A 25,222-nucleotide genomic window follows, 5' to 3' on the forward strand; every position below is an offset into this window, starting at 1 on the left:
TGCGATGTCCTTTGATTTACACCCATGGGTGCAATCAGTATTTCCAATGAGATTTTCATTAGAGTTGCCGGTTACACCCATTGGTGTATTTTTCTTAATGATCAAGTGTTATGTTTTTTCAATAAAATCACATTTTTAATACCGTTTTTTATTCATTGTAAACATTCAATATAAAAATCAGAAAAAAAAAGGTGGGCGTCACAGCTGATGCACAAGTAATTAACTGGTGGCAATGAACGTGTTAATGTTACAATTAGCAGCGAGAGTGTTAATACCATTTTTGAAGACATTTCTATAAAAATCATAACTTCTAGTTCACTGGAATTAAACTGTTTCTAATTCTATGTGGGCCAAAATCGCCAAAGAATAAATAAACAATTTAAGTTTTTTTTATTTATTTTACATATATATTTTATCTCTAACAAAAACTATAATCTAATCTATTCTGCACTAAGACTGAGTTGGCAGTAGTTCCATCCCTGCACATTCTTGGGCAATTCTAATTCCTAATGCGAATAATCCTATAGATTTGACAAGTGCCCTGAAAAACAAAATTATATACAAAAGTTATGACTTGCTGTAAAATAATTTAACATTGCATATTTTAGATTTCCCCTAGTCTATTCATTTATTGTCTGTTTGTCTTGCAAATTGTAGAAGGCACAGATTTAGGTTGTCACCATAATTTTGCAAACAAGTTGATACTGTGCTAAATGAGACATGCAAGATGGTAATTGGGTGGGCATGAAACCAACACAGCTCTCAAATCTATATAAAAACAGCGGGTTTTGCAGAACCCTCAACATGCAGAGGTGTTGCAGAGCACATAGAGAAAATTAAACAGATCGTGGACAAGCCGAATGCCCTATACAAAACTCGAACACCACGAAAGCGACTAAAATCCATGGAACAGTGCAGGATGAACTGCCTGAGTATTTTCCTCTTCCTCAGGTTCAATGGACCAGCCAGTCTCTAGACTTTAAAACGTGGAAAACTATGAATAGGATAAGAACAGGGGCTCTCTCCAGTAGAATCAAATGTAAAATGGGGGAAAATAAACATAGATGTGAACTGTGACTATAGATAAACACAGAATATGGGAGATCTTCTTACATGCAGAAACTGTCCTCATCGGTGTACCTAGAAGATTTGTGGCTCTCCAACAAAGATGGAACCGTAGCCTGTTACTGGGCTGAAATTCTATGAATGACATGTCCGGACACAATAAAGAAAGACAAGACCATAATTTTGGTTCCAAGTTAGAACTCTAGAAGTTTTAGATCTTTGGTTCTTTAGACTGCTCCTTGCTTCTAGTATTTTTTTAAATTTCTTTGCGAAGTCTTTTATGCACATAAACAATGATTATTATTTGTAGAATACTAAAAGACCCTTACTAAACTATTTTTTGTATCTTTATAGTGGTAAAACTACTTGAATATGAAGAAATTTAAGTATTTTGTTGTTTATAAAAAGTTGGATAGCGGTCATCACTATAATACATTACCATTTAAATTCATCTTGATAAATTCCTTTTAAAATTGTGGTTACACCTCCAAGTTTTGCCATTTTAATTAAAAGTTAAATAAAATTTGCTTCAAAACGTGATTTTAAAAGTTATTTACCAATTTATTGCAAAAAAGTGAAAAAATCTCAATTGTCATGTGTCAATGTCAAGTACCATCACGGGTCACGGAGTATGTTCAGTATGTTGCAATTATTGAGTACATTTCTTGATTAAATAATTAATTACGTAAATGTTAACTTCTCTCTACAAAATTTCTTATCAGGATAGCAGAAACGCGTAAAGATCGTCCAATTTTGGGCCCCTCTGCACATCACACTCCCACAAAATGGTGGCTTGACAACATTGTAAATTAACATTTTCTAGAATAATTTAAAACTGGAAGTATTTTATAGTAACTGTAATAGGATAATAATAATGTTTTGAACGTTTATTTTTGTTTTATTTAAATATTGTATTAACTACCATCGCCACCTGTCTTCAAAAGCTCAAAGCTTTGCTGGAAGTGTTTTGGGCCGCGGCGCAACTCATCTAGATATTTCATATACGCCCAACTCGTATACACCCACTTCTTCGAAAGCAGCAACTCATTAACTGGGCATTTCACAATTTTTAATGTTTTGAAGATTTCGCAAAAATACAGCAGAAAATCGAAAGGCCTTGACTCGCCACACGTGGTACTAGGTGTTAAAATTGACTTGGTATTATACTAAAGTTACAATAAAGATGCACTGGAAATAAACAAACCAACACATGTTGAATATGTTACAAGGAGCACTTCCGAATCATGATTTACAATGTATATCTAAACTTATCTTATAATCATTATTTGGGATTTACAATATACAGGGTGTTTCATTAATAATTGTCCATATAGTAACTGGAGAAACCTTAGCACAAAATACGAAGATTTAACCTAAAAACTTTTAGTTTTCGAGATGTTTGAAGTTAAATATGAAATGGCAGTTATTTTGATTAATTTATGATAGATTCATATGATTAAAATTTAAAAATTATTTGTACCCAGTATTTTAAAACTATTTGGCGTATCATACTTGGCAGAAAGAGTAGGTACAAAATAACACCCTACTAAATTAAGATAAAAAATTCTAGCTACTACCAGAGGTGTAAGACAGGGGATAGTGGCTGGTTGACCCTTTCCAAATTCTACGCCACTGGCGAAATTGCTATTTTAGTGTAATTTTTTTATTTTCCAATACTGTTTATGTTTATGTAATAATATACTCTTCATTCGTAACGATAAAATGATTAGTTTTCGAGATATTTAAAAATTAAAAATGAAGTGACACAATACATTAATCAAAATAACTGTGTGGTTTCATTTTTAATTTCAAAGACCTTGAAAACTAATGACTTTATCGTTACGAATGAAGAGTATATTATTTTCATAGAAAGTATTGAAGAATCCAAAAATTGAACTAAAATAGCAATTCCGCCAGTGGCGTAGAATTTGGAAAGGGTCAACCATTCACTTTCCCACGTCGTACGCCTCTGGTAATAGCCAGAAACGTTTGTTTAACATAATTTAGTAGTTTGTACAGTACCTATACTTCCTGCCAAGTATGAAAAGGATACGTCGAATAGTTTTAAAATGTTGAGCAAAAATAGTTCTTAAATTTCTAGATAGAACACCCTGTAACTCAGTAAGGAACCACATTTTATTTAAGTATTTTAGGTTAAATCTTCGTATCTTGTGCTAAGCTTTCTCAAGTTACTGTATGGACAATTATTAATGAAACACACAATGTATATACATTGTAAATTATGATTTGGGAGAGCTCTTCGTAACATTCAATGTGTCTTGGTTTGTTTATTTTTAGTGCATCTTTATTGTGATTGTAGTATAGGTAGTGTAATGAAAAAAATTGAGCGTAGGCGCAAAATTTCTAGCCAATGCTTTTTAAATGCAATTATTTTTTTCGAATCCTGAGAAAATAAATATTTAAAAAATATAAATGAACGCAGAATGAAAGATTACATTATTACCGAGGGCCGAAAGTTCTTGAAAACTTCTATGTTTGTTTTAATAAGATACAGGGGTGAAAAATAAGAAAAAATTGAGTGTGATTTTTAATATCAAATATCTTATAAAAAAAAGCTTTTTGTTTATTCTAAGGAACATTCTGCTCTCGGTAATAATGTAGTCTTTCATTCTGCACTTAAATTTTTCAAAAATATATTAGTTTTATCAAGATTAAAAAAAAATGAATGCATTTAAAAAGCATTGGCTCGAAATTTTGCACTTACGCTCTTAAGGAAGATGATTTAAAAACAACAACTATTCTGTTTAAATTATTTTATTAGGTACATTACAATATAACATATATGTTGCTATAGTATTTCATACATCATACGCATGTAAATCATTAACAATAAAAAAATGACAATTCTAAACTACGTTTTGAAAAAACTGCACAATCACCTATCAGGTAAATATTTTCCCAGTTTATATGTCCACCGCATGTAAATCACCGAGCCACAACTATAGCATCCGCAGATTTCAATTAAAATAAAATTACTTTCGTCTTAACAACTTTTACTCGACTAAATTGCCTACATAACTTATCTTCGACGATGAAGTTCTCGAGACAAAATGGTATCAAAAAGAATAGAGATGTTTTATTTTAATTAGAAATAAGAGATTATTAAGCTACGAGATGTTAATCATTTACATGCGGCACCCATTTAATGCAGACAAATAAAAATATATGCCATATTTATAAGTATTAGAATAAAATTTGTGCCTCGAGCAGTTATTGCTACTTTTTTAAAAAGCAGCAATATTTGCTTCACAGAAATCTAGACAGCTTGAGACAAATAAAAATGCTACATCAATGCTTAAAATTGTGCCCTGAAAATGTCAAATTATACAGTAGGCAATGATTTAACAGATTTTTCAATTATATATTTATTTTGTCTGTGGTATTTTCCTATTAATATAAAAACATTCAGCCACGACCCCGGAGCGGTTCTAACCTCAGAATTTCAATAATAAAAAAAGGAAATTCTTGGTTAGGGGATTAATGATATAGAAGAAAAGCCAAATCACAAATCAGTCTGCTACACACTTTCTTCTTCGAGGAATAGGAATCAGTAATTAACACGAACGATGCTTATCAAGAAATAGTACGCATTCACAAGAGTCCTGGTAAAAGATAAATGCATTTTTCTTTGGTATGATTACATTAGTCTTTATAGTAACAATTAGAATTAGAATTTATACAGATAAAATGAGTACGAGCTCTAACAACTAAATGTTTGGACAAACGGAAATTTATCGAAAACATTAATCTTCACAATCTTGCTTATTGGATTAAAGAATGAGATCCACAATACATTAAAGTCTATCATTAATAACAAAATATTGAAATAGCTTGGTTTCTACAAACTTTGGATTACAGTGTTGATCAAAAAATAAACGAAAATGTTGTGGCAACTTAATTTTCAGAATTATCTACAGCATACTCTATATATAACAAATAAGGGTATTACGAGGTTTCGCTTATAACGAGGTACATTAGGTGTTCCATGAAATTCCTATTGAATTATAACACCTTTACAACGAAGCATCCTTACTTATAACGAGGGAAAATGAGGTTGAAGAGCATGTTTCTTCACCTGTTTTTGGCGCTGTGATGGCTATAAATAAATACCCAAGATGCCTGTATACAGAAATGCCTAAAATCTGTATGCTTATTGAGTCAACATCATCCTGTTTATCCACCAAATATTTTTCAACAGCGCCATTCAAACAATATTTAATATCTTATATTGCTCGGAATGGCTTCACTATAGGAAGTTAGTGTTTTAGAAAACTACATATTCATATGTATGCTCAATATTATTGTTGTCTGATATAACGAGATCAGCTTATAACGAGGTAATTAGTATGCCATTTCAGTTCTCGTTATAGAGGGGGGTCTGCTGTACTTACCGTGTATAAAATAAATAATTTTGACAACTAGTTATAAGTTTTAAGTTGCTTGACAGTTACTTGTAACTTGTAACAAAACTCTAGCGAAAAGCTTTGATAAAATATTTATTCAATACGACGAAATAGAGTAGTAATGCAGGATGAAAAGGAAATTCTGGACACCTTTGAAGAGATGGCATACCAGAGAACATACCATCCTTAAAAAACGATGATAAACTGGCTCTTTTGAAAATGAGACTTCAACATATTTCCTATATCGCTACCTGCATTCTAATACCACGTATGAGGATTTTTAGGCGAAACGAGTTAGAGGTTGATTCTGAGTATATTGCGCACGCTCTACCGAATGAGTCTAATCCCAAGTACGAAAAAACATTGTTTCTTGTACTTGGGATTAGAATAATTCAGTAAAGCATGCGCAATATACTCAGAATCAACCTCTAACTCGAATAAAAATCCTCATATGTGGTATTAGAATGTAGGTAGCGATATGTATTATGTGTGTTAATTACAAAATGTAAAGAGGAACAAGATTAAACAAGGGCATTGCCAAAATCAAAGATAATGCAGGAAGATATCTCTGACCGGCACCGAGCTCTGTTGGACTTTCTTTCAAAACTACGTTATAAGAGACGTTAACCTCTAAACCTTCTAAAATTGTTTTCCCAGGCGGCGGTACATAAACTCTATTATAATTAGCCTAGGAATAAATTTCCAAACTCTTTGGAAACTTGTTCGTAGGCCAATAGGGCTTTTCATTCACAGTCATTTGTTTCGAGCTTCTGTCTTCTTCTTCTTCTTCTTAGCCTTCTATCGTCCACGTTTGGACATAGGCCTCTCCCAACTCCTTCCATCGGTCTCTATCCTGAGCAACATATTTCCAATTCGTTCCGGCTACTCTTTTAATATCATCAACCCATCTCATCTGTGGTCTTCCTCTCGGTCGTTTACTTTGGTAAGGTCTCCAATGTTGTATCGTGGCATTCCAAATAGGGCTTTTCATCGATTGTCATTTGTTTCGAGCTTCTGTCATATGTCATATAATCAGTGTATATTAATATTATACACAGATTATACAATATATGACAGAAGCTCGAAACAAATGACAATCGATGAAAAGCCCTATTCTCATAGACTATGCACCGCCGCCTAGAAAATCAATTTTAGAAGGTTTAGACAATCATCTCTTATAGCGTAGTTTTGAAAGAAAGTCCAACAGAGATCTTGATTACAACTCTTCTTATTCTTCGTGTGCCTTGTCCGTTGCGGACGTTGGCTATCATCATAGCAATTCTAATTTTGTTTGCGGCGTTTTTAAATAACTCGATCGATGTTAGTCCAAACCTTTGGCGTAAGTTTTGAAGCCATGAGTGTCTTCTTCTTCCGGGTCCGCGTTTGCTTTCTATTTTACCCTGTATTATCAGTTGGAGTATATGACATTTATCATGTATCATAATATGACAAAGGTATTCAAGTTTCCGTTTCTTGATTGTGAAAGAGATTTCTTCTTGTTTTGCCATTTGTTGATTACAACATTTAATTTAAAGTTCATAGAAACTAAGCCATTTCAATATTTTATTATTAATGATAGACTTTAATGTATTGTTGATCTCGTTCTTTAACCCAATAAGTAAGGTTGTAAAGGCGAACATTTTCAATAAATTTCTGTTTGTTAGAACAAGTTGTTAGGGCTCGTAATGCAAGAAAATGTAATGAATCAAGGGAAAACATCAATCAGGTATTGATGATATGTTAAAGCTTATCTTGACCATAGGTGGCAGTCAACAGAGGTAATTTAGTTGAACCAGTAATGTTGAGTATGTAGGAAATCCACTATTCAGTTTTCTAAGACCGTTACAATGTCAATTAAAAATTTGTTCAGAAATGTACAAGGAAAAAGTATGCAACACAGTGCATCAAATGAAACTGCAAACAATTTTGAGCCCTTAATACTTGGATGGATGTGTATTTCCAATTAAGAATTATTTAATAAATTGCCAACAGTGACATTGTGGTATTTGTGATTTCGTAGCTTATCTTAACGCGAACCCTACCCCAAAGTCTCCCAACGCACACGATTGTTTGTTCTCATATTCACTGACGTTCACACTCGAATAAATAATTTAAAATTATACACTTAGTTTTAATGGCAATATGCCCCGCGATACGGTATGAAATTTTATAAAAAGACGTTGAAAATATCACGGGAGATACACCGTATTATGCTTGTGCAATCAAAAATCAAAAAAATAAGTGAAATTTAGCTTTTTAAAAAAATGTTCATACCACTTACATTCAAGCAGAAGCTATATAGTCATGTGGGGGATGATAAAACCTTAAAGATTTCTAAAAAACAAGACGAAAAAACATCATCAGAGGAACATATATGTACAGAACTGCGATGTCATAGAAAAAACACTGAGGTAAATAAAAAAAGTGTTGATAAAAAAAGTATTAGCAAAAATGGAACACTGTTCTTTCCAAAATTTTTATAGGCAGTATCTCAAACAATTTGATTCGTAACCTGCCTGTTGTTCAATCAAAGGAACCTCGCCACAATCAACTCTATCATTGGTCTTTTTTTGTTTGTTTGTGACGCTAAGTTGAGATTATGGCACACTTTCAACATTTGGTTAAAATTTGTAAGACTAGTTTTATCATATCTGCTATTTTTTTGTTTGTTCAGAAGCAGATTTTTTTCAGTTTGTTCTTCGCCAAAGGAAGTTTTTACGCAGCTGGCCCTTATTTTGTTAAAAGAGAGTGATTTGAGAGACTGGCTCAACTGGATAAAAACAGTTCAGGATAAAGTACGGTACTTGTTTTAACTAGCTTGGTCATATGTTTGTACTTGGAACTAACCAAAATGAAAAACGGTACGCTATTTTGGCGTACGCACTGAACAACCAATATCCTCTTATTTCTCACCTACATCATCAAATCATCAACATAAACAATACTGATTTATTAACTTAAAATGATATTAAATACTATACACAACATACATGGGCCAGCGCCTAAAATTTGTAGAATTGTCACAAAAAATAACGACTTAAAAATTAAAGAAAATACATCACAAAGCTAGACACATTTTATGCTATTTATATAACAGAAATAAGATAATAAAAAAGCAAAGAATATTGAAAAAATATAACTATATATATAGTACACTTAAAATAAAAAAGTTTCGATTTGAATAAATGCAATGTAAAGAGATATTGTGATGCAGGTGAGAAATTTAACGTTTTTTGGCATCACTATCTTAATTCCAAATGCGTAGGAAACTGTCCCACGAACCTGTCCCCACTGCCATTCCATTATCTGTAACTCCTAAACAACTAACACGATTATCGTGACCAGCTAATATACCTGAAACAAAAAGATTCAATCGTTAAATTAAGTAAGTAAACAATAACTTTTGTATAATCAAAATAAAATGAAGTGAAAATAGTCAGTTGAGCCATCAAAGAACATTGTAAGCGCCACATTATTCGTTTTTAACAAATCGAACAAAAAATGTTAAAATTATAATATCGTCGCCTTAATACTATAACTTGATAACTATTAATTAGTAGTTCTGAGATATACGGGTTTAAAGATGTGAACTTTTTAACAAAACTAATATTTTAAGCATTGTTTTGGTGAAAATTTGGTGGTTGCCAGATCTGCTAACAATTCTCGAATTTTTGCATTAACATGAACTGAATAAACAGATAGCAATTATGTGGTAAGCTCAATAGTTTCAGAAAAACACGTGCTACAACTAGATAACTAGAGTTAGCTAGCTGTGGCATTCAGTGTATGTCGTATTCACAATTATTTCGATTAAACAATAGCTTGATAACTTATCTTGTCAAGTTTTAGCACTGAATATTAGAGGCATTTGAGTTTTATCAACTTTCGTCAATCATAAATAAATACTTAACCATTTGGAGCAAGTTATCAAGCTTTTACACAATATGGAGGCAAATAAAATACATCTTGTGAACTAGTTATCTCAAAAATGTCAATTTTGGAGTTATCAAGTTATAGTACTAAGGCGACGATATGTAATGGTAAATTTATACATTTTAAGGTTTATACATCCCTTAAAATGTATAAATTTACCATTATTATAATTTTAACACTTTTTATTCAATTTTTTAAAAGCGAATAATCTGGCACTTACAACATTATTCGGCGGCCCCATTCAATTAATATTGATGTAATCAGAGCAACAGTAGTCAAGCCCAAAAATGAAATTTTGAGATAAATGCAGGCATTTGAAACGCATGTTGGACTGTGACAGGGACATGCACTGGCGTATCTCCTTTTCAACATAGCTCTGGAAAAGGCGGTCAGAGATGCCTGAATAGACAACAGAGGAAATATTTTTAATAAATCATCCCAAATTTTGGCATATACAGATGATGTGGACCTAGTTGCCTGCACAACACGCAAGCTAGAAAAAATGTATACCACCTTCTCAAATGCCTCAAAAAATGAGCCTGCAAGTAAACGAGGAGAAACCTAAGATGTTGGCATCAACACGAAACAATAGAGGCAAAAACATCGGTCACCAATTCATGGTTGATCAACCTTTGAAGTGGTGGACAAATTCACATACTTAGGCTCCCTGATCACTAAGGAGAATGTCATGACGGAAGAAATCAAGCGAAGGATAATCCTAGCAAATAAATGCTATTTTGGACTGAAAGATACATATGAGAAGCAGAAACTTAAACCAAAAAAACAAAAATTACCGTATCGTCGCCTCAAAGCAACAGTAGGATATGTATATATCCTACTGTTGCACGAGTGCACCGTATGCGTATATACCATACACATCGCATCGGTCCCATATGACTTAACTGGTTGATCGGTGCACTAGTGCAACAGTAGGATATGTACATATCCTACTGTTGCTTTGAGGCGACGATATACAAAGTCCTTATCCAACCAGTGTTGACATATGGATCGGAGACATGAACCATCTACAAGGCAGATGAAAACCTTCTGCTTATATTCGAATGAATGATCCTGAGAGGAATATTCGGTGGCATCTGTGAAAATGGTATTTGGAGGAGGAGGTACAACTACGAGATATATCACAGATATAAAGATATATCTGGTGGTAAAGAAATAGCATCTCTTATAAAAATAGGAAGACTAATATGGGCAGGACATCTAGCAAGATCACAGCAGAACAACCCTTCTAGAAGAATCCTTGTTACAATCTGTGGGAACTAGATATACTTAGGTGTAGGCCAAAACTCAGATGGAAGGATGGTGTAGATGAGGATGGTAGAAAAGTAGGCGCAGCAAACTGGCAACAGTTGGCAATGGATAGAACTGACTGGCGTAATAGACTTGGGAAGGTCGAGGCTCTTTTATAGGGTTGTACCACTATTGATGATGATGAATCAAAATAAAATGAAGAGAAAATAGTCAGTTGAACAATCAATTAGTATTTGTCTTGACTTTCAATTAATATTTGTATCCAATTTTTAAATTTATAACCATATAAATAAGTTACCAATAATAGTAAGTCACCTAGAGCAGAGGTTGGCAAACTTTTGAATTGGAAGAGTAAAAAAATTAATTAACAAAATTTTGAAAATGAGATTATAACAGGTGGAAGATACAGAACTCAAATTGACCATGTACTGATCCAGTCAAAATGGAATACAAGATTTATTAGGGAGACCATGACGGGCAGATATTTAGATCACATGCTAGTCAGGGTCAAAATAAAGATGAACTTGACCAGAGACGTACCAGAAGAAGATACAATGTCGAAGCTCTTAAACAAGAAAAAACATTAATTGAATTCACAGAAAGACTGAAAATGAACAGCAGAGCCCCAAAATGAGAAGGAACAATGCAGAAACTTTAAGACATAATGTCAAAAACTGCAAACGAAAATTCTTGGGATAAAAAAACAGAGACAACAGAAAATGGATAACCGGAAACACATTAGAACTAACAGATGAAAGAAAATCAAAGAAATAATGTTACAGAAGAAAGCAACTGAAGAAGGAAAAGCACTAGAAAGAAATATCAAAAATAGAAAGACATTTTAAAGGAAAAACACTAAAAAGTAGAAACAAATCACTGATAAACAAGAAAATATAATTAAAACAGAACATGAAATAATACAAAGATGAAAAGAACATTTCAAAGAAATACTCAAAACACAAGGCAACACTAGATATAGACGAAGAAAATGAAATATAGGAGTTAAATAAAAAAAATACAAAACACTGAAACAACTAAAAAATGGCAAAGCCGGTGGAAGTGATAACCTACCGATAGATTTAATAAAGTCAGATGTAAACGAATCAGTAGAAATGTTACACAAACTCTTTAACAAGATATGGGCAGACGGGGAGCTACCCAGGAATGAAACGAGGGTGTAATCATTAAGATGGGAGGTACCAATAGGAGATATATTCCAAAAACAAGGCAACACTAGATATAGACGAAGAAAATGAAATATAGGAGTTAAATAAAAAAAAATACAAAACACTGAAACAACTAAAAAATGGCAAAGCCGGTGGAAGTGACAACTTACTGATAGATTTAATAAAGACAGATCAAACGAATCAGTAGAAATGTTACACAAACTCTGTAACAAGATATGGGCAGACAGGGAGCTACCAAGGAATGAAACGAGGGTGTAATCATTAAGATGGGAGGTACCAAAAAGGGCAATCTAAGTAGATGCGCCTATTCCCGAGCAATAATACTGCTGAGGGCCACATCGAAAATAATGTTCAAGATTATATTGAACAGACTGAAGCCAGAGCTATACAACAAACTAAGAAACAATCAAACAGGCTTTTACACTAAGGGCCGGTTGTTCGAACGCTAATCAGCATTGATCACTATCAAATACCTAATTACTGTCACAACTGTCAATGTCAACTTTGGTTGGGTTGCCGAAAACATAATTATTGATGACAATTATGAAATTAGTTAATCAATTATGTTAATAATTGTTATGTTAATTCACTAACTAATCTCATAATTATAATTAACTATGTTTTCAGCAACCCAACCCAAGTTGACATTGACAGTTGTGACAGTAATTAAATATTTGATAGTGATCAATGTTGATTAGCGTTCGAACAACCGGCCCTACATGTTCCACTATTTATTACATTTTTGTACTCTAAGAATTATCTTGAAACAAGCTAGCAAATGGTAAAGAAATATAAATATAATGTTTACTGACTTCGAAAGACCACCGATAGTATAAACAGAGAGCAAATGTGGAAGATTCTGAAACTATATGGACTGTCGATTAGGGATGCGCAAAAATGTTAAAACATCGATATTTACATCGAATGATGTATCAAACGACTAACATCGATTTTACTGAATTATCGGATTGAAAACATCGATGTTTTAATATCGAAACATCGCCCATTACCACAGCAGCCATCTACAGGATCTTTTAATAAAGGTAGTGGATAGGTAGCCGGTACCGGTGACTTGTTCTGTAGCCGGTAGTTGCTTATTATTGGTCTAAATCAAGGTCTATGTTTAGTTTAGGTTATGTTTATATTTGCTTCGTATGCTCCTGTGTTTAGGGATGCGCAAAAATGTCAAAACATCGATATTTACATCGAATGATGTATCAAACGACTAACATCGATTTTACTGATTTATCGGATTGAGAACATCGATGTTTTAATATCGAAACTCCCATTACCACAGCAGCCATCTACAGGATCTTTCAATAAAGTACAAATACAGATGACATGTGCATTAGGGTGGGCCGAAAATGGCAAATTTTTTAAAAGTCGCAAAAAATAAAGGGCGCTAGTTTGGAAAAGGTGCATATGGATATTACTCATGCAGGTAGAAAATTTGAATTTTTTAAAAAAATATTTAACCGAGCCCAGGGGCCACTTTAGGGGTCAAAATTTTTTTTCCAAAAAAATTAGGGGCGCTACCTTAAAATCTTTTTTATTTAATCAGTAATGTTACTAGAAAAAAATTAAAGAAAATAGAAAGTATTTTAACCGGCCCCATGAACCAAAACAAATTTTTAAAAATTCAATATATACCATAAATTAACATATTTGTATAAATGTGCAGTCTTTCGCTTGATTAGTATAATTTTTTATATAAAAATATACTAATCAACCCAGAACCCACCACGCGGAGGTATCTGCACCTTTTTTTTTCTTTTTTTTTTTTCATCACTAGGTGGGGAATCTGCAAACAGACGTCGGAGGTAAACATTTCCAAGAGTGCTGGGTTCCTGAGCTGAAACCTCATCAGTGTCACGTCGACCAGTTTGGCCCTAAATCGGACCTCCCTGCCCTCCGTAACTCCGATGTGGCCGGGACCAGCTAAACCCCACCCCTCTCATACTAGGGCATCAGGGTGGAATCGCCCGTTAGGGCATGACTTCTCCCCGATGTCCTTCTTTTGCCCGATTCTCAGTCGCTCGTCATCACGCATCAGCTTCCGTCTCTCGCAATCATCCGACCACCACGTCCCTTAATCCTATGCTATCTGCACCTGGAGTTCCTCCCAATTGGGGACCCTCCCACCCATATATTTTTAAATTTAGGTGACATTCCGTTTTTCAAAATATTGCGACTTGTTATCGAAAATGGGTAACATTTGTCGACCTTCTAACTTTAGTCGAACGCATCCGTCTCTGGACTCATCGCCACATACTTTAGTGGAGGCCTCAGTCACCAACTTCACACAGCGTTCCACTGCCTGAGTGTGACATGGGAATTTATCAAACACAAACGTGCCTTTTAAAAAATTATCTAAATCTTCATTTTTTAAAGAAACTGTCAAAGGTGGTTCTGAAATCACTGTTTTTTGCCAGTCTATTAAATCTATGTAATCCTCAGCGGCTAAGTTGATTAAAGTTACCCTAAAGACTCTCACTTCATTACTTGGGTGCATTCTGCATTTTTTTATCCTCCTTACAGCCAATTCCTTTATATGAGGCCTTGGGTCGGTTAGCATAGCTAAGATAAGAGTAAGTTTTCAGGATGAGCAAAATATCCATTGTCGGCAAAGACTTTGTTCACTATTTTGGTAACTTTAGGTGGAAAAGTTCTGGAAAGACTAATGGCTTTCCATAAATGTCGTGCTCCATCATAGATCAGTGGTCGTGTTTTAACATTAAACCAAACAGGGGCATAAACTTTCATAATAAATTCAGATAAAATAACTAGGTTTGATATGGGTTTTTCGGTGGCTACATATAGTCGTAGTATCCTGTTGGCTGTAGTAAGCCAGCGAGCATGGGATAACTTTCCAGGATCTTTATTTGCCAAACTTTCAGAAAAATGTCCATTTTTAATAGCAGAACAAATGTTGTACAGATATTGTTGGTCAGTACTTAGAATATCTGCTGTTACTTCTGGAAGCTCCGTGTCTATAATTTTAAATTTTTTTACTGGCATTTGTTGGCAGTCTTTCAGTTGGGAACCCACTGGCCCTGAAAAACTATAAGGTCCCTTGGTTTCGCCATCTAAATGTTGAAGAAGATGACGTAAAGGCAATTCATTTGTATGGAGGAGACATATACTCCACTGAAGGGGTCTTCCGATATGAGTTTCCATAAGACGAATTATGCCTTCCTTCCATCCCGTATTTACATTTGTTCCATCGCAACCGATTAGAGACAAAAAACTTATATCCGTCTGATAATTATCTAAACATTTTAAAAGTTCATTTTTTATATTCACTGCAGTAGAAGCTCCTTTTGTAGATATATGTGCGAAATATATACTACTAGGTTCTTTTATAATTGAAATGTGTTCTTCTTGTTGAAGATTTTTTTTATTATTTACCATAGAAAGAGTTTGGTCCTTTCGCCCATCAAAATATAGACCTACAATAGTCTTGTTTTCCTGATTTTGTTGTAGTTTTTGTCGACTTTTACGTAATTCTCGTCTTATTTTATTTTTATCTATTACGTTCGTTTGTTCACTTGTTGAAATTAGATTAAAGTCTTCCAACACGGCATTAACAATTTTAGCTACAGCCCTGTTAGAAGTTCCAGTCTGATCTGCTATTCTGGCAGTGTTGGCTAAGCTAAGTCGCATCTGTTTGGGTTTCGACACTGATACTTGAGGATGGGATTCTTGTTTTGCTGAAACTGGACATTGGTATTCCTCCTCGCTTGAACTTTCATTAGAACTTTGGTTTATATTCATGATGTATTGCCTAGTAGTATTTACATTTGTAAGGCCACTTGTACTTGGAATTGGCTCTTCGGTTTCTTTCTTTCTTTTCAAGATGTTGTATTTTCTTTCTTCTTTTTTTTGTATCTGTTTTGTCACAAGTTGGTCAATCCCTCCAAATTGCATTTTTCTCTCAGATCTTTGGTCTTGTAAGAAGGGCCATTCTATTTTCGGAATCTTCCTATTTTTTTCGCAACAGCAAGTTTCCAAAACGAGACACTTACAAGTTGATATATCAAAAAGCTTTTTCGACTCTTCTAGAAACGTATCTAACTTAGCTTGCAAAAACTTTGAAATTTTTCCTTTTATGGGTTTAATAATGTTTTGATATTCTTTATTATAATTCAAAATTAGTTTAATTATTCTTTCATGAGTTATTATAGGTAGAGAAGCACGTTTCCACACATGCTCTACTTTATTCGCAACAATCTTGGCAACTGTAGCACTTGGCGGTTGCTTACTACCGTCGCCTTTTAACTCTAATCGAACCTCCAAATAACATTTCATCACATCCTCGTACGTCGGAAGCTGAGATGCATTTGGCAGAATGTCTTTTGAATTGCCAAATATTGGGCACGTGGCACTAGCACGAGTTTTTACTAAAGTGTTTGGCATTATAACTTTATGTCACGTTCTAATCACAATTAGAATTTATATGTCCACAAAAACACTAAAAACGTACAAAAAACAACTAAAAGTCCACAAAAACAGTCAAAACAACTACTTTTAAACGATTTGCACTCCGCAACAACAGTCCGCATTAGACAAAGACTCGCAGGGAACTAAATTAAACTTAAACCAAAGGCGTTGGTCCGACTACGCATAGTTCAACGACCTTAAAATAATAGGCAGATCATATTAGAGGGCGGACTGATATTATCAGCTTAGAAAATTCGTCATGGGCCCGGCTTAAAATATTTTTTTTTGTATATTTTTTTTGGGTAATAAGGAGGTTAAAACAATGGTTTTTTTCAGTAGCGCCCCTAAAAAAAATAATATTAAAAAAATAGCCCCTTGAAGGGCCCCTGGGCCCGGCTAAAAAGTTTTTTTTTACGTAAATTTTTTGTTAATTATTTTTTTTACATAAAAACGCACCTTTTTTGCTATAGCGTCTTTTAAAATAAAAAAAAAAGTTTTTTCGGCCCACCCTAATGTGCATGTGACATGTCGAATCTTCTATTTTGACAAATAACATTAAATATGTTTGTGTTTGTATTTGTAAAATATAAATAAAACAAATGTACGATTCTATGTTGTTATATATCAAACATTAAAACAGGATCAGTGAAAATGTACAAAAATTTTCCAAAACATCGCTAAAAACATCGACATAAATATCGATGTTCGCCGATATTATCGCAACAAAAAAATCGATGTAAAAATCGATTATCGAAAGCAGAATATCGATGTTTTTAAATCATCGATATATCGTGCGCATCCCTACCTGTGTTTGTTTTTGTTTAAAGTTTAAAGCATTATAGAATTGAATTAAAGGTTGAAAGACCAAAAGGACAAGGATGTAACCGGAATTGGTTTACAAAAAAAAAAGAAAATGAAAGCCTATCCGATCAAGTTGAATTTAAAAAACAAATAGTTTCTAATCTTGTTTCGGTATCAATTTTAAAACTATGGTAACTTGTGAAACATGGAAATCTATACAGGATATTGTTCATGCAGAAAAGCAGAGCTTTGCCTTCAGCACTGCATCAATCAGGAAAATTACAATAATAATCAGGGCTACAATAATAATCACAACTATCGTTACTTTTTAATTTTTTTAATAAAGTTTTACTTGCTCTTTGAGTTAATTACTGTGATCTGTTTTATTACTGTTTCATAAAAATGCACTCTGCTTGAAAATAATTATTTAAAATAAAATGCACTTATTTCGCACAATCATTGAAAATGTATAATGTAAATGCAGCTATTTTGTATAATTTTCGTAAGTAATACACATGGTAATACATCATTTCCTAATGTATTATTTACCTGTACCGGTAACCATGATACTATAAATAACAAGATAATATATTGCACATCCGGAAGTCGTGACGTAACTGGAGACCGGCAAGTTCGTAATGGTTCGTAATCATTGGTAATGTCCGATTACTTTGAATTGTTCGCGGTTGTATTTTATATTTTATCTTTGACAGTTATTTTGAGTCGAATCTCGACACTAAATTCTTTTCGAATACATTGAAGTTTAATGTTATTTTGCTAATTGAATAATTTCATCACATAATGCATACAAATCCCATTTAACTTTAACAAGAATTCAAATTCAACTTCCGGTCTCCAGTTACGTAATCATTGCGCGAACTCGGACGTATTTGAGCTACGGGAAAATACTATCTCTTTATTTATACTTAGTATCATGCCGGTAACCAACTCATTGACCGGTAGTTCCGCCCACTTAATTGCTTAGCCAATAAAAGCCAACTACCGGCTACGGAGGAAGTCACCGGTACCGGCTACCTATCCACTGCCTTTAATAAAGTACAAATACAGGTGACATGTCGAATCTTCTATTTTGACAAATAACATTAAATATGTTTGTGTTTGTATTTGTAAAATATAAATAAAACAAATGAACGATTATATGTTGTTACCTATTTACCTATAAATAAGATCAAACATTAAAATAAGATCAGTGAAAATGTACAAAAATTTTCCAAAAACATCGGTAAAAACATCGACATAAATATCGATGTTCGCCGATATTATCGAAACAAAAAAAATCGATGTAAAAATCGATTATCGAAAGCAGAATATCGATGTTTTTAAATCATCGATATATCGTGCGCATCCCTACTGTCGATGAAATACATCAACCTGATCAGAAATTATAATAGGTTTGTTTTAACTCGATACAAAACCATGCAGTAACCGTTCAACGCATGCGCACTACATTCTACGCGTTCCAACTAGATTTGTATGATACACAGAATCATCCACAATATGTTCCAACTAGAAAATTATTAATTCTGGAACCGTTCATGTACGGTCAAATCAATTCACGAATTTTTGAAGAACTGGTAGTTTTGACATGCGCAAAACAAACAATTTCAGTTTGTAGGTTATGTTGAGATAAATATATTCTAAAATATCCGAGTTGCTGTAAATATCGAAATTTTAACTAATTTTAAATTACGACAACGGCTGCTATCAATTTTACAAAATGGGTGATATCGAAGGCGATAGTGATTTAACCATTGACGAGCGTTACAAGCGATCCAACTGGTATCCAATTCCAAAATTATTCAGAACTGAAGATGCGCAATTCATCGTTCATGTCCCAATACACGCATGATTCAAGCACACTACAAAACATCAAGTTGGAACAAACCTAATATTCATTAATTACTAGAAAATATTTTGTGAAAACAAAAATATATATTTTCTTCTTTTATTTGGTTAGTTTTATTGAATAGGATATGTACTATCTATGTAGCTTTTAATGTAATTTTCTTACCTGCTCTTTCTGTTTTCATAGAGTCCCACACATTACAATTGAAATCGTCATATCCAGCTAGAAGTAATCTACCAGATTTGCTAAAAGCGACGCTAGTGATGCCGCAAATGATGTTATCGTGGCTATACATAGCCAATTCTTGGTCCGCCCTGATGTCGAACAGTCTGCATGTAGCATCGTCGCTACCTGTGGCAAAGGCGAAACCGTTGGGGAAGAACGTAACAGCGTTGATGTCTGACTCGTGACCGGGGAATGTCTGTTTGCACAAACCTTCTCGAATATCCCACAGCTTCGCAGAAGCATCACATGCTCCTAAAAGTCAAAATGATTAAGCTACATATTTTCATTTTTTTTTCTAAATTATTAAGAGGTCACATCAGTGCGCCAACAAAACAGAAAACGCGTTCCAAGAATGCATCTTTATTTTTAAATATTTTGTTGAGATATTTGGCACACATATTCGTAATGTAGTAAAGAATGGCGGTGCAGAGCCAAAGTTGGTATCTGGAAATATGTTAGTATGTGGAAATTACCCTATAATTAAATAAAATATTACAAAAACGAGCCTGTACCACCATTAAGAAAAACAACAAATACACTTTCTTCAAATAAACTTTTTAATTCCATGCCTAGTTTTGTATCACATTGGAACTACTAAAATTGATTACCTATAACAAGAAATCGAAAATATTATAACTAATAACTGATTAGGCAACATAGAGAAATAGTCACTGTCATTTTGACAAACCTGCGCCGGCTTTCTAAGGCCTTGTTTTTCAGTGAGCGGTTAAAATTTTGGTTAGCTAACCTAGTTTAAATTTTAACTATATTAACTAATATTTTAACTAATATTATTTAACTAATATTTTAACCCTCATAGCGTTTTTCAGTGCTTTAAATCAAGTTAAGAAAATCTCGGTTAGCTAACCACTTTTTTTCTTGTGTTGGCAGCAGTATAACTGTACGTGCGCATGTGCAAATCGAGAAATAATGATCAATTTGACAGAAAAATTAATAAAACACAATTTCATAACCAAATTTAAAAAATGATTAATGCAATGCAATATCAAGTTCGGAATCCTTGTTTAGTTCATAACGTCTACCTCGGTTTCATAACAGAAGAGAATTAGAATTACTGGGACGATTTAGACTTTTTTCCCGATTTTGTTTGTCAAAGACCACGGTCTTATCACTATTTGAACAGATTGACCAGGAAATAAGAAGTCAGACACTTTGGTAAATAATTAAGTATTTTGCTGTGTAGACAAATATAAAATAATCTTTTTAAAATATTACTAGGAATCATGCATTAAATCCTGTTACAGTAAGTGTAAACATAGGTACCTGTTACAGTTATATTTAAATATATTTCCTTATAATTTCTTCCTTTATAATGACGATAATAATTTATAATTTCAATAATAATAATTTCCTTATAATAATAAGGAGGTATTAGAATACTTCCCGCGATGAAAGAAAGTAACATAACCCAACTAATCCCTTCTGTCAGGCAGGTACTCAAAAAAATAAACATGATGCATTCACTGCACCAATGCGCAAACGTAACCGCAAAATTCGGAGTTAAACCATCTAACGAGGATCGGTTAAAATCGTGGTTAACTTAAACGAGTTTAAGCTCTAACCTAGCACTGAAAAACTGATTAAACATGAATATTTCGGTGACCAAAAATAAATAGGTTAACCCAGCACTGAAAAACCGGCCCTAAGGCCCTGTTTTTCAGTGAGTGGTTAAAATTTTGGTTAGCTAACCTAGTTTAAATTTTAACCAGTATTTTAACCCTGACAGCGTTTTTCAGTGCTTTAAATCAAGTTAAGAAAATCTCGGTTAGCTAACCACTTTTTTTCTTGTGTTGGCAGCAGTATAACTGTACGTGCGCATGTGCAATTCGAGAAATAATGATCAATTTGACAGAAAAATAAATGACAATTTCATAACCAAATTAAAAAAATGATTAATGCAATGCAATATCAAGTTCGGAATCTTTGTTTAGTTCATAAAGTCTACCTCGGTTTCATAACAGAATAGAATTAGAATTACTGGGACGATTTAGACTTTTCTTCCGATTTTGTTTGTCAAAGACCACGGTCTTATCACTATTTGAACAAATTGACCAGGAAATAAGAAGTCAGACTCTTTGGTAAATAATTAAGTATTTTGCTGTGTAGACAAATATAAAATAATCTTTTTAAAATATTACTAGGAATCATGCATTAAATCCTGTTATGTACAGTAAGTGTAAACATAGGTACCTGTTACAGTTATATTTAAATATATTTCCTTATAATTCCTTCCTATATAATAACGATAATAATTTATAATTTCAATAATAATAAGGAGGTATTAGAATACTTCCCGCGATGAAAGAAAATAACATAACCCAACTTATCCCTTCTGTCAGGCAGGTACTCAAAAAAAATAAACATGATTCATTCACTGCACCAATGCGCAAGCGTAACCGCAAAATTCGGAGTTAAACCATCTAACGAGGATCGGTTAAAATCGTGGTTAACTTAAACGAGTTTAAGCTCTAACCTATTACTGAAAAACTGATTAACCATGAATATTTCGGTGACCAAAAAATAAATAGGTTAACCCAGCACTGAAAGAGGCCCTTGGTGTAATAGATTCTCTTATCTGTTCTGTTATTTGTATTGCTATCTGTTCAGTGCAGTAGTGTATTATTTTCTTAAGATATTGGAATTCGTTAGTGTTGATCCATAAGGAAGTAGTGTTTGTTTATAGTTAATTTATTATATTTTTGTGTAATAGAACTAAGTTGTCTGATTATTTGAAAAAATAAATTATTATTAATTTTGGATGTTATAGGTAAGTAAGTATATTTTATGTAAAGACATTTCGAATTCTAATGCGAGTATTTATAAAGTTTTAGGAGAATTTTTTATTCTAGACATATCAATAGTTTAAAATATGAATTTTAAATTGAAATAAAAAATCAAATTACAAGCTTTTAACAGAATTTTCACCTATTTTGTTTAATTTTTTTTATTTAGTAATAATCAAATTGTTTTCTATTACTTTCATTTAGAATCATCTGCTCTCAGAATTGACCTAGGGCCCCCGGACGTGGGCCAACCAAAGTGGAACGAACCTCCAGCTACATTTGGGCCTAATTCGTGCCGAATTTAGTCCACTTCCGGGGACGTAGGATCATTCTAAGACCGGATTCGGAATCAGAAGGCTCCAATTACTAACTATGCCGAATTTCATGTACTTCGGACGACTTTTACTGATCCTGCATGGTTTCATGTACTTCGGACGATTGTTATGAATCCTTGGTCTTGGTAAAAAACCGAAGAAAATTACTAAAAGTAGTCCGAAGTGGATAAAATTTTGCAAGGTTAGTAATTGGGGTCTTCCGATTCCGAATCTGCTCTCAGAATTGACCTAGGGCCCCCGGACGTGGGCCAACCAAAATGGAACGAACCTCCAGCTACATTTGGGCCCAATTCGTGCCGAATTAAGTTCACTTGAAGTCCTATGAATATATTATCAGAATATTGAGCCATTGTCAAATACTTCCGACGCACTGTTGCCAAAGTTTTGCAGAACTTTCGAAAAATGCTGTGATACTATCTCCCTAAGTAGTATTGATGACATGCTGATGCGACCTCTTAAAATATAAAGACAGTGCCTTACATTGAAATATTTTATTAGTGTCCTACATTAAAATAAAAAGCCAGTGTGTGTTTTTAAAATTTAAATATTCTTAAAATTATTGAATAAAGTAATTTTATTATTTGTTTTTATAGATTTCCCTTCTTCTTGTGATCTCCTTGTGGAGGTTAGCGGGTACACTGACAAATCTTCTGTCCAATGCGACTCTAGACAAAGATGTTGAATCAAGGCCGGTCCAGTTTCCGATATTTCTAAGCCACGAAATCTGACGCCTACCGAGACCCGGTTTCCCTTCAATCTTACCCTGCATTATCAGTTGCGCGAGGCGGTACTTTTCGTTTCTCATTCGTTTCTCTCAGGTAGCTAACTTTTCTGACTTTAATGATTTCTAGCAGTTCCCTAACTGTACCTAATCTCCTCAGAACATTTTCGTTGGTGGTGTGGGTTGTCCAAGATTCTTCTATAAAGCCAGAGATCAAAGGCTTATAACTTATTCATCAGTGTTATGTTGAGTGTCCAGGCCTCCGTTTCATACAATAGTATCAAGTTGATAGTTGAACCAGCATCCAAAATATTTGTATTGGTCTACTCATTCAAGCTGTTGGTGGTTCAAATATAAAAGAAATTTTTGTCCTTTTGATATTTTCATATGGTTTTCACAGTTTTGAGCTTCATCCCCACTATTTCACAACTCTCAGTGACCCTATTTAATGGTATCTGGTGACTATGGTCCGAATCAGCCATTAAAACCGTCTCAGCTGCAGTGCGGATGTTATTTACTTTGTCCGTTTATCCTGATAACTTCTGAAGAGTGTGGTAAATATTACCTCTGAGTAGACGTTTAGTTAACAGTATCAGTGATAGCACAGAACCCTGTCTGACCCCTTGTTTTATTTCAATTGAAAAAATTTACATATTGTATAAGGGACTCCCATCGTCGCGCTAATACTCTTTTCATGGGGTAAGGGGTGAGTATTAGAAAAAGTATACTATTTTTCAATATATAGAAAAAATCTATTGATAACTAAACTATCTAAGGGAAATCTGTTGACTTACCTGATACAAATGTACGCATGTCAGGTGACAAGGAAAGAGACATTACATCTCCTGTGTGTCCTAAGAAAGAGGCGACTTGCTGCCCAGTCTCAATATCCCATAGGGCACAAGACATATCTCCTGAACTAGTCACGATTTGGTTGTCATCGAGGAAACGACAGCAAGATAGATAACCAGTATGACCGGGCAATTCTCGGCTGACCCGAACATTGCCTTCTCTAGTCTTTAGGCTATAGATAGAGCATATATTATCTAAACCTCCACAGGCGACAAAATTTCCAGATGGTGCATAAGCACATGTCATCACCCATGATGATCTGAGGGGGATTGCATGTACCTAAAAAATTATTGTACCAATGAAATTTCAAATCAATCAAACAATCAAAACAACCAAAAACAACAATATTTACACCAATTACCACGTTTTTATATACTTCACTTGTTCTTTGCCATTTTGTCCGGGAAAAATCTTGTACCTAATCGATTTTAAACATATTTCCCGACTAGCTACAGATCTGAAATTTTCAGAATAGCTCAGAACTAGATGACAATGCAATATTCAACAGCTTTTACATGGAATGGATGCATTGAGTTTTATTTGGAATTTTAAGGCTCAAGTAATACTGGCTCAAATTTTGCTCATTGTAACCCTAGGATATTCTCAAAAAAAAAAGTTTTACACAGAATATAACAGACATTTTATAAAGACCATTAATCGGTTGAGAGCCAATCATGCTCTTACGCCATCTTACATGCATAGAATCGGCTTGGCAGATACTCCCAATTGTACTTGTGGCAAAATCGGAGATCTAACACATGTCATATTAGAATGTCATTTAAACATAAATAACATAAACGACCTTTATAAGGAATTAAAAGATTTAAAATGTTTTTTCCCAATAAACCTAAATACTTTAATATTTACAAATGATATGGAAATTCTTCATAAACATGTTAAATTATGTAAATACAAGTTGTAAACGTAATATAATAGGCATAATTTGTTAATGTGGTTTGAAAAAATAAAAAAAAAAAATATTAAAAAAAACACAAAATAAAATAATAAAAAAAATAATAAACAAAAAAAAAAGGAAAAAAAAGGAACAAAAATAAAAAAGAATAGAAAAAAAAGAAGTAAAAAAAAGTGTTTCGCACAAAATAAAATATATATTAAAAAAAACACAGTAAAATAATTAAAAAAAAAAACAAAATAAAAAAAAGCTACACAATGTACCAATGTATCTATAAAAATAAAATTGTAGAATGTACTTATGTTATAAGAAATGTATGACTATGGATCTGCAATCAATCAGAAACAAGTCTGGCTAATTGGCTCTGCCAAAGCCATTTTTCAAAA

The 25,222-nt window shown here is 33.5% G+C and overlaps 1 protein-coding gene and 1 long non-coding RNA gene across 3 annotated transcripts in view; both read right to left on the reverse strand.

Moving 5' to 3' along the window:
* Window positions 1-378: 378 nt before the first annotated feature.
* LOC126888357 (uncharacterized) lies at window positions 379-2,267 on the reverse strand. The gene is made up of 2 exons (XR_007699525.1): window positions 1,505-2,267; window positions 379-541 (listed from the first exon to the last, which is right to left on the reverse strand). It is a non-coding gene; the product is annotated as an uncharacterized LOC126888357 (long non-coding RNA).
* A 1,557-nt stretch (window positions 2,268-3,824) lies between these two features.
* The window catches only part of LOC126888358 (guanine nucleotide-binding protein G(I)/G(S)/G(T) subunit beta-1), a 77,947-nt gene continuing 56,549 nt past the window's right edge, over window positions 3,825-25,222 (reverse strand). For both annotated transcript variants that reach the window (XM_050656535.1, XM_050656536.1), the window contains 3 exons: window positions 23,866-24,202; window positions 19,152-19,463; window positions 3,825-8,843 (listed from right to left, as the gene is read on the reverse strand). In XM_050656535.1, coding sequence (XP_050512492.1) covers window positions 8,737-8,843; window positions 19,152-19,463; window positions 23,866-24,202 — 756 coding nt within the window. In that variant the 3' untranslated portion in view covers window positions 3,825-8,736. The remainder of the gene's footprint in view (window positions 8,844-19,151; window positions 19,464-23,865; window positions 24,203-25,222) is intronic.

This window comes from Diabrotica virgifera, chromosome 7, assembly GCF_917563875.1.
Source record: "Diabrotica virgifera virgifera chromosome 7, PGI_DIABVI_V3a".
Taxonomy (NCBI): domain Eukaryota; kingdom Metazoa; phylum Arthropoda; class Insecta; order Coleoptera; family Chrysomelidae; genus Diabrotica; species Diabrotica virgifera.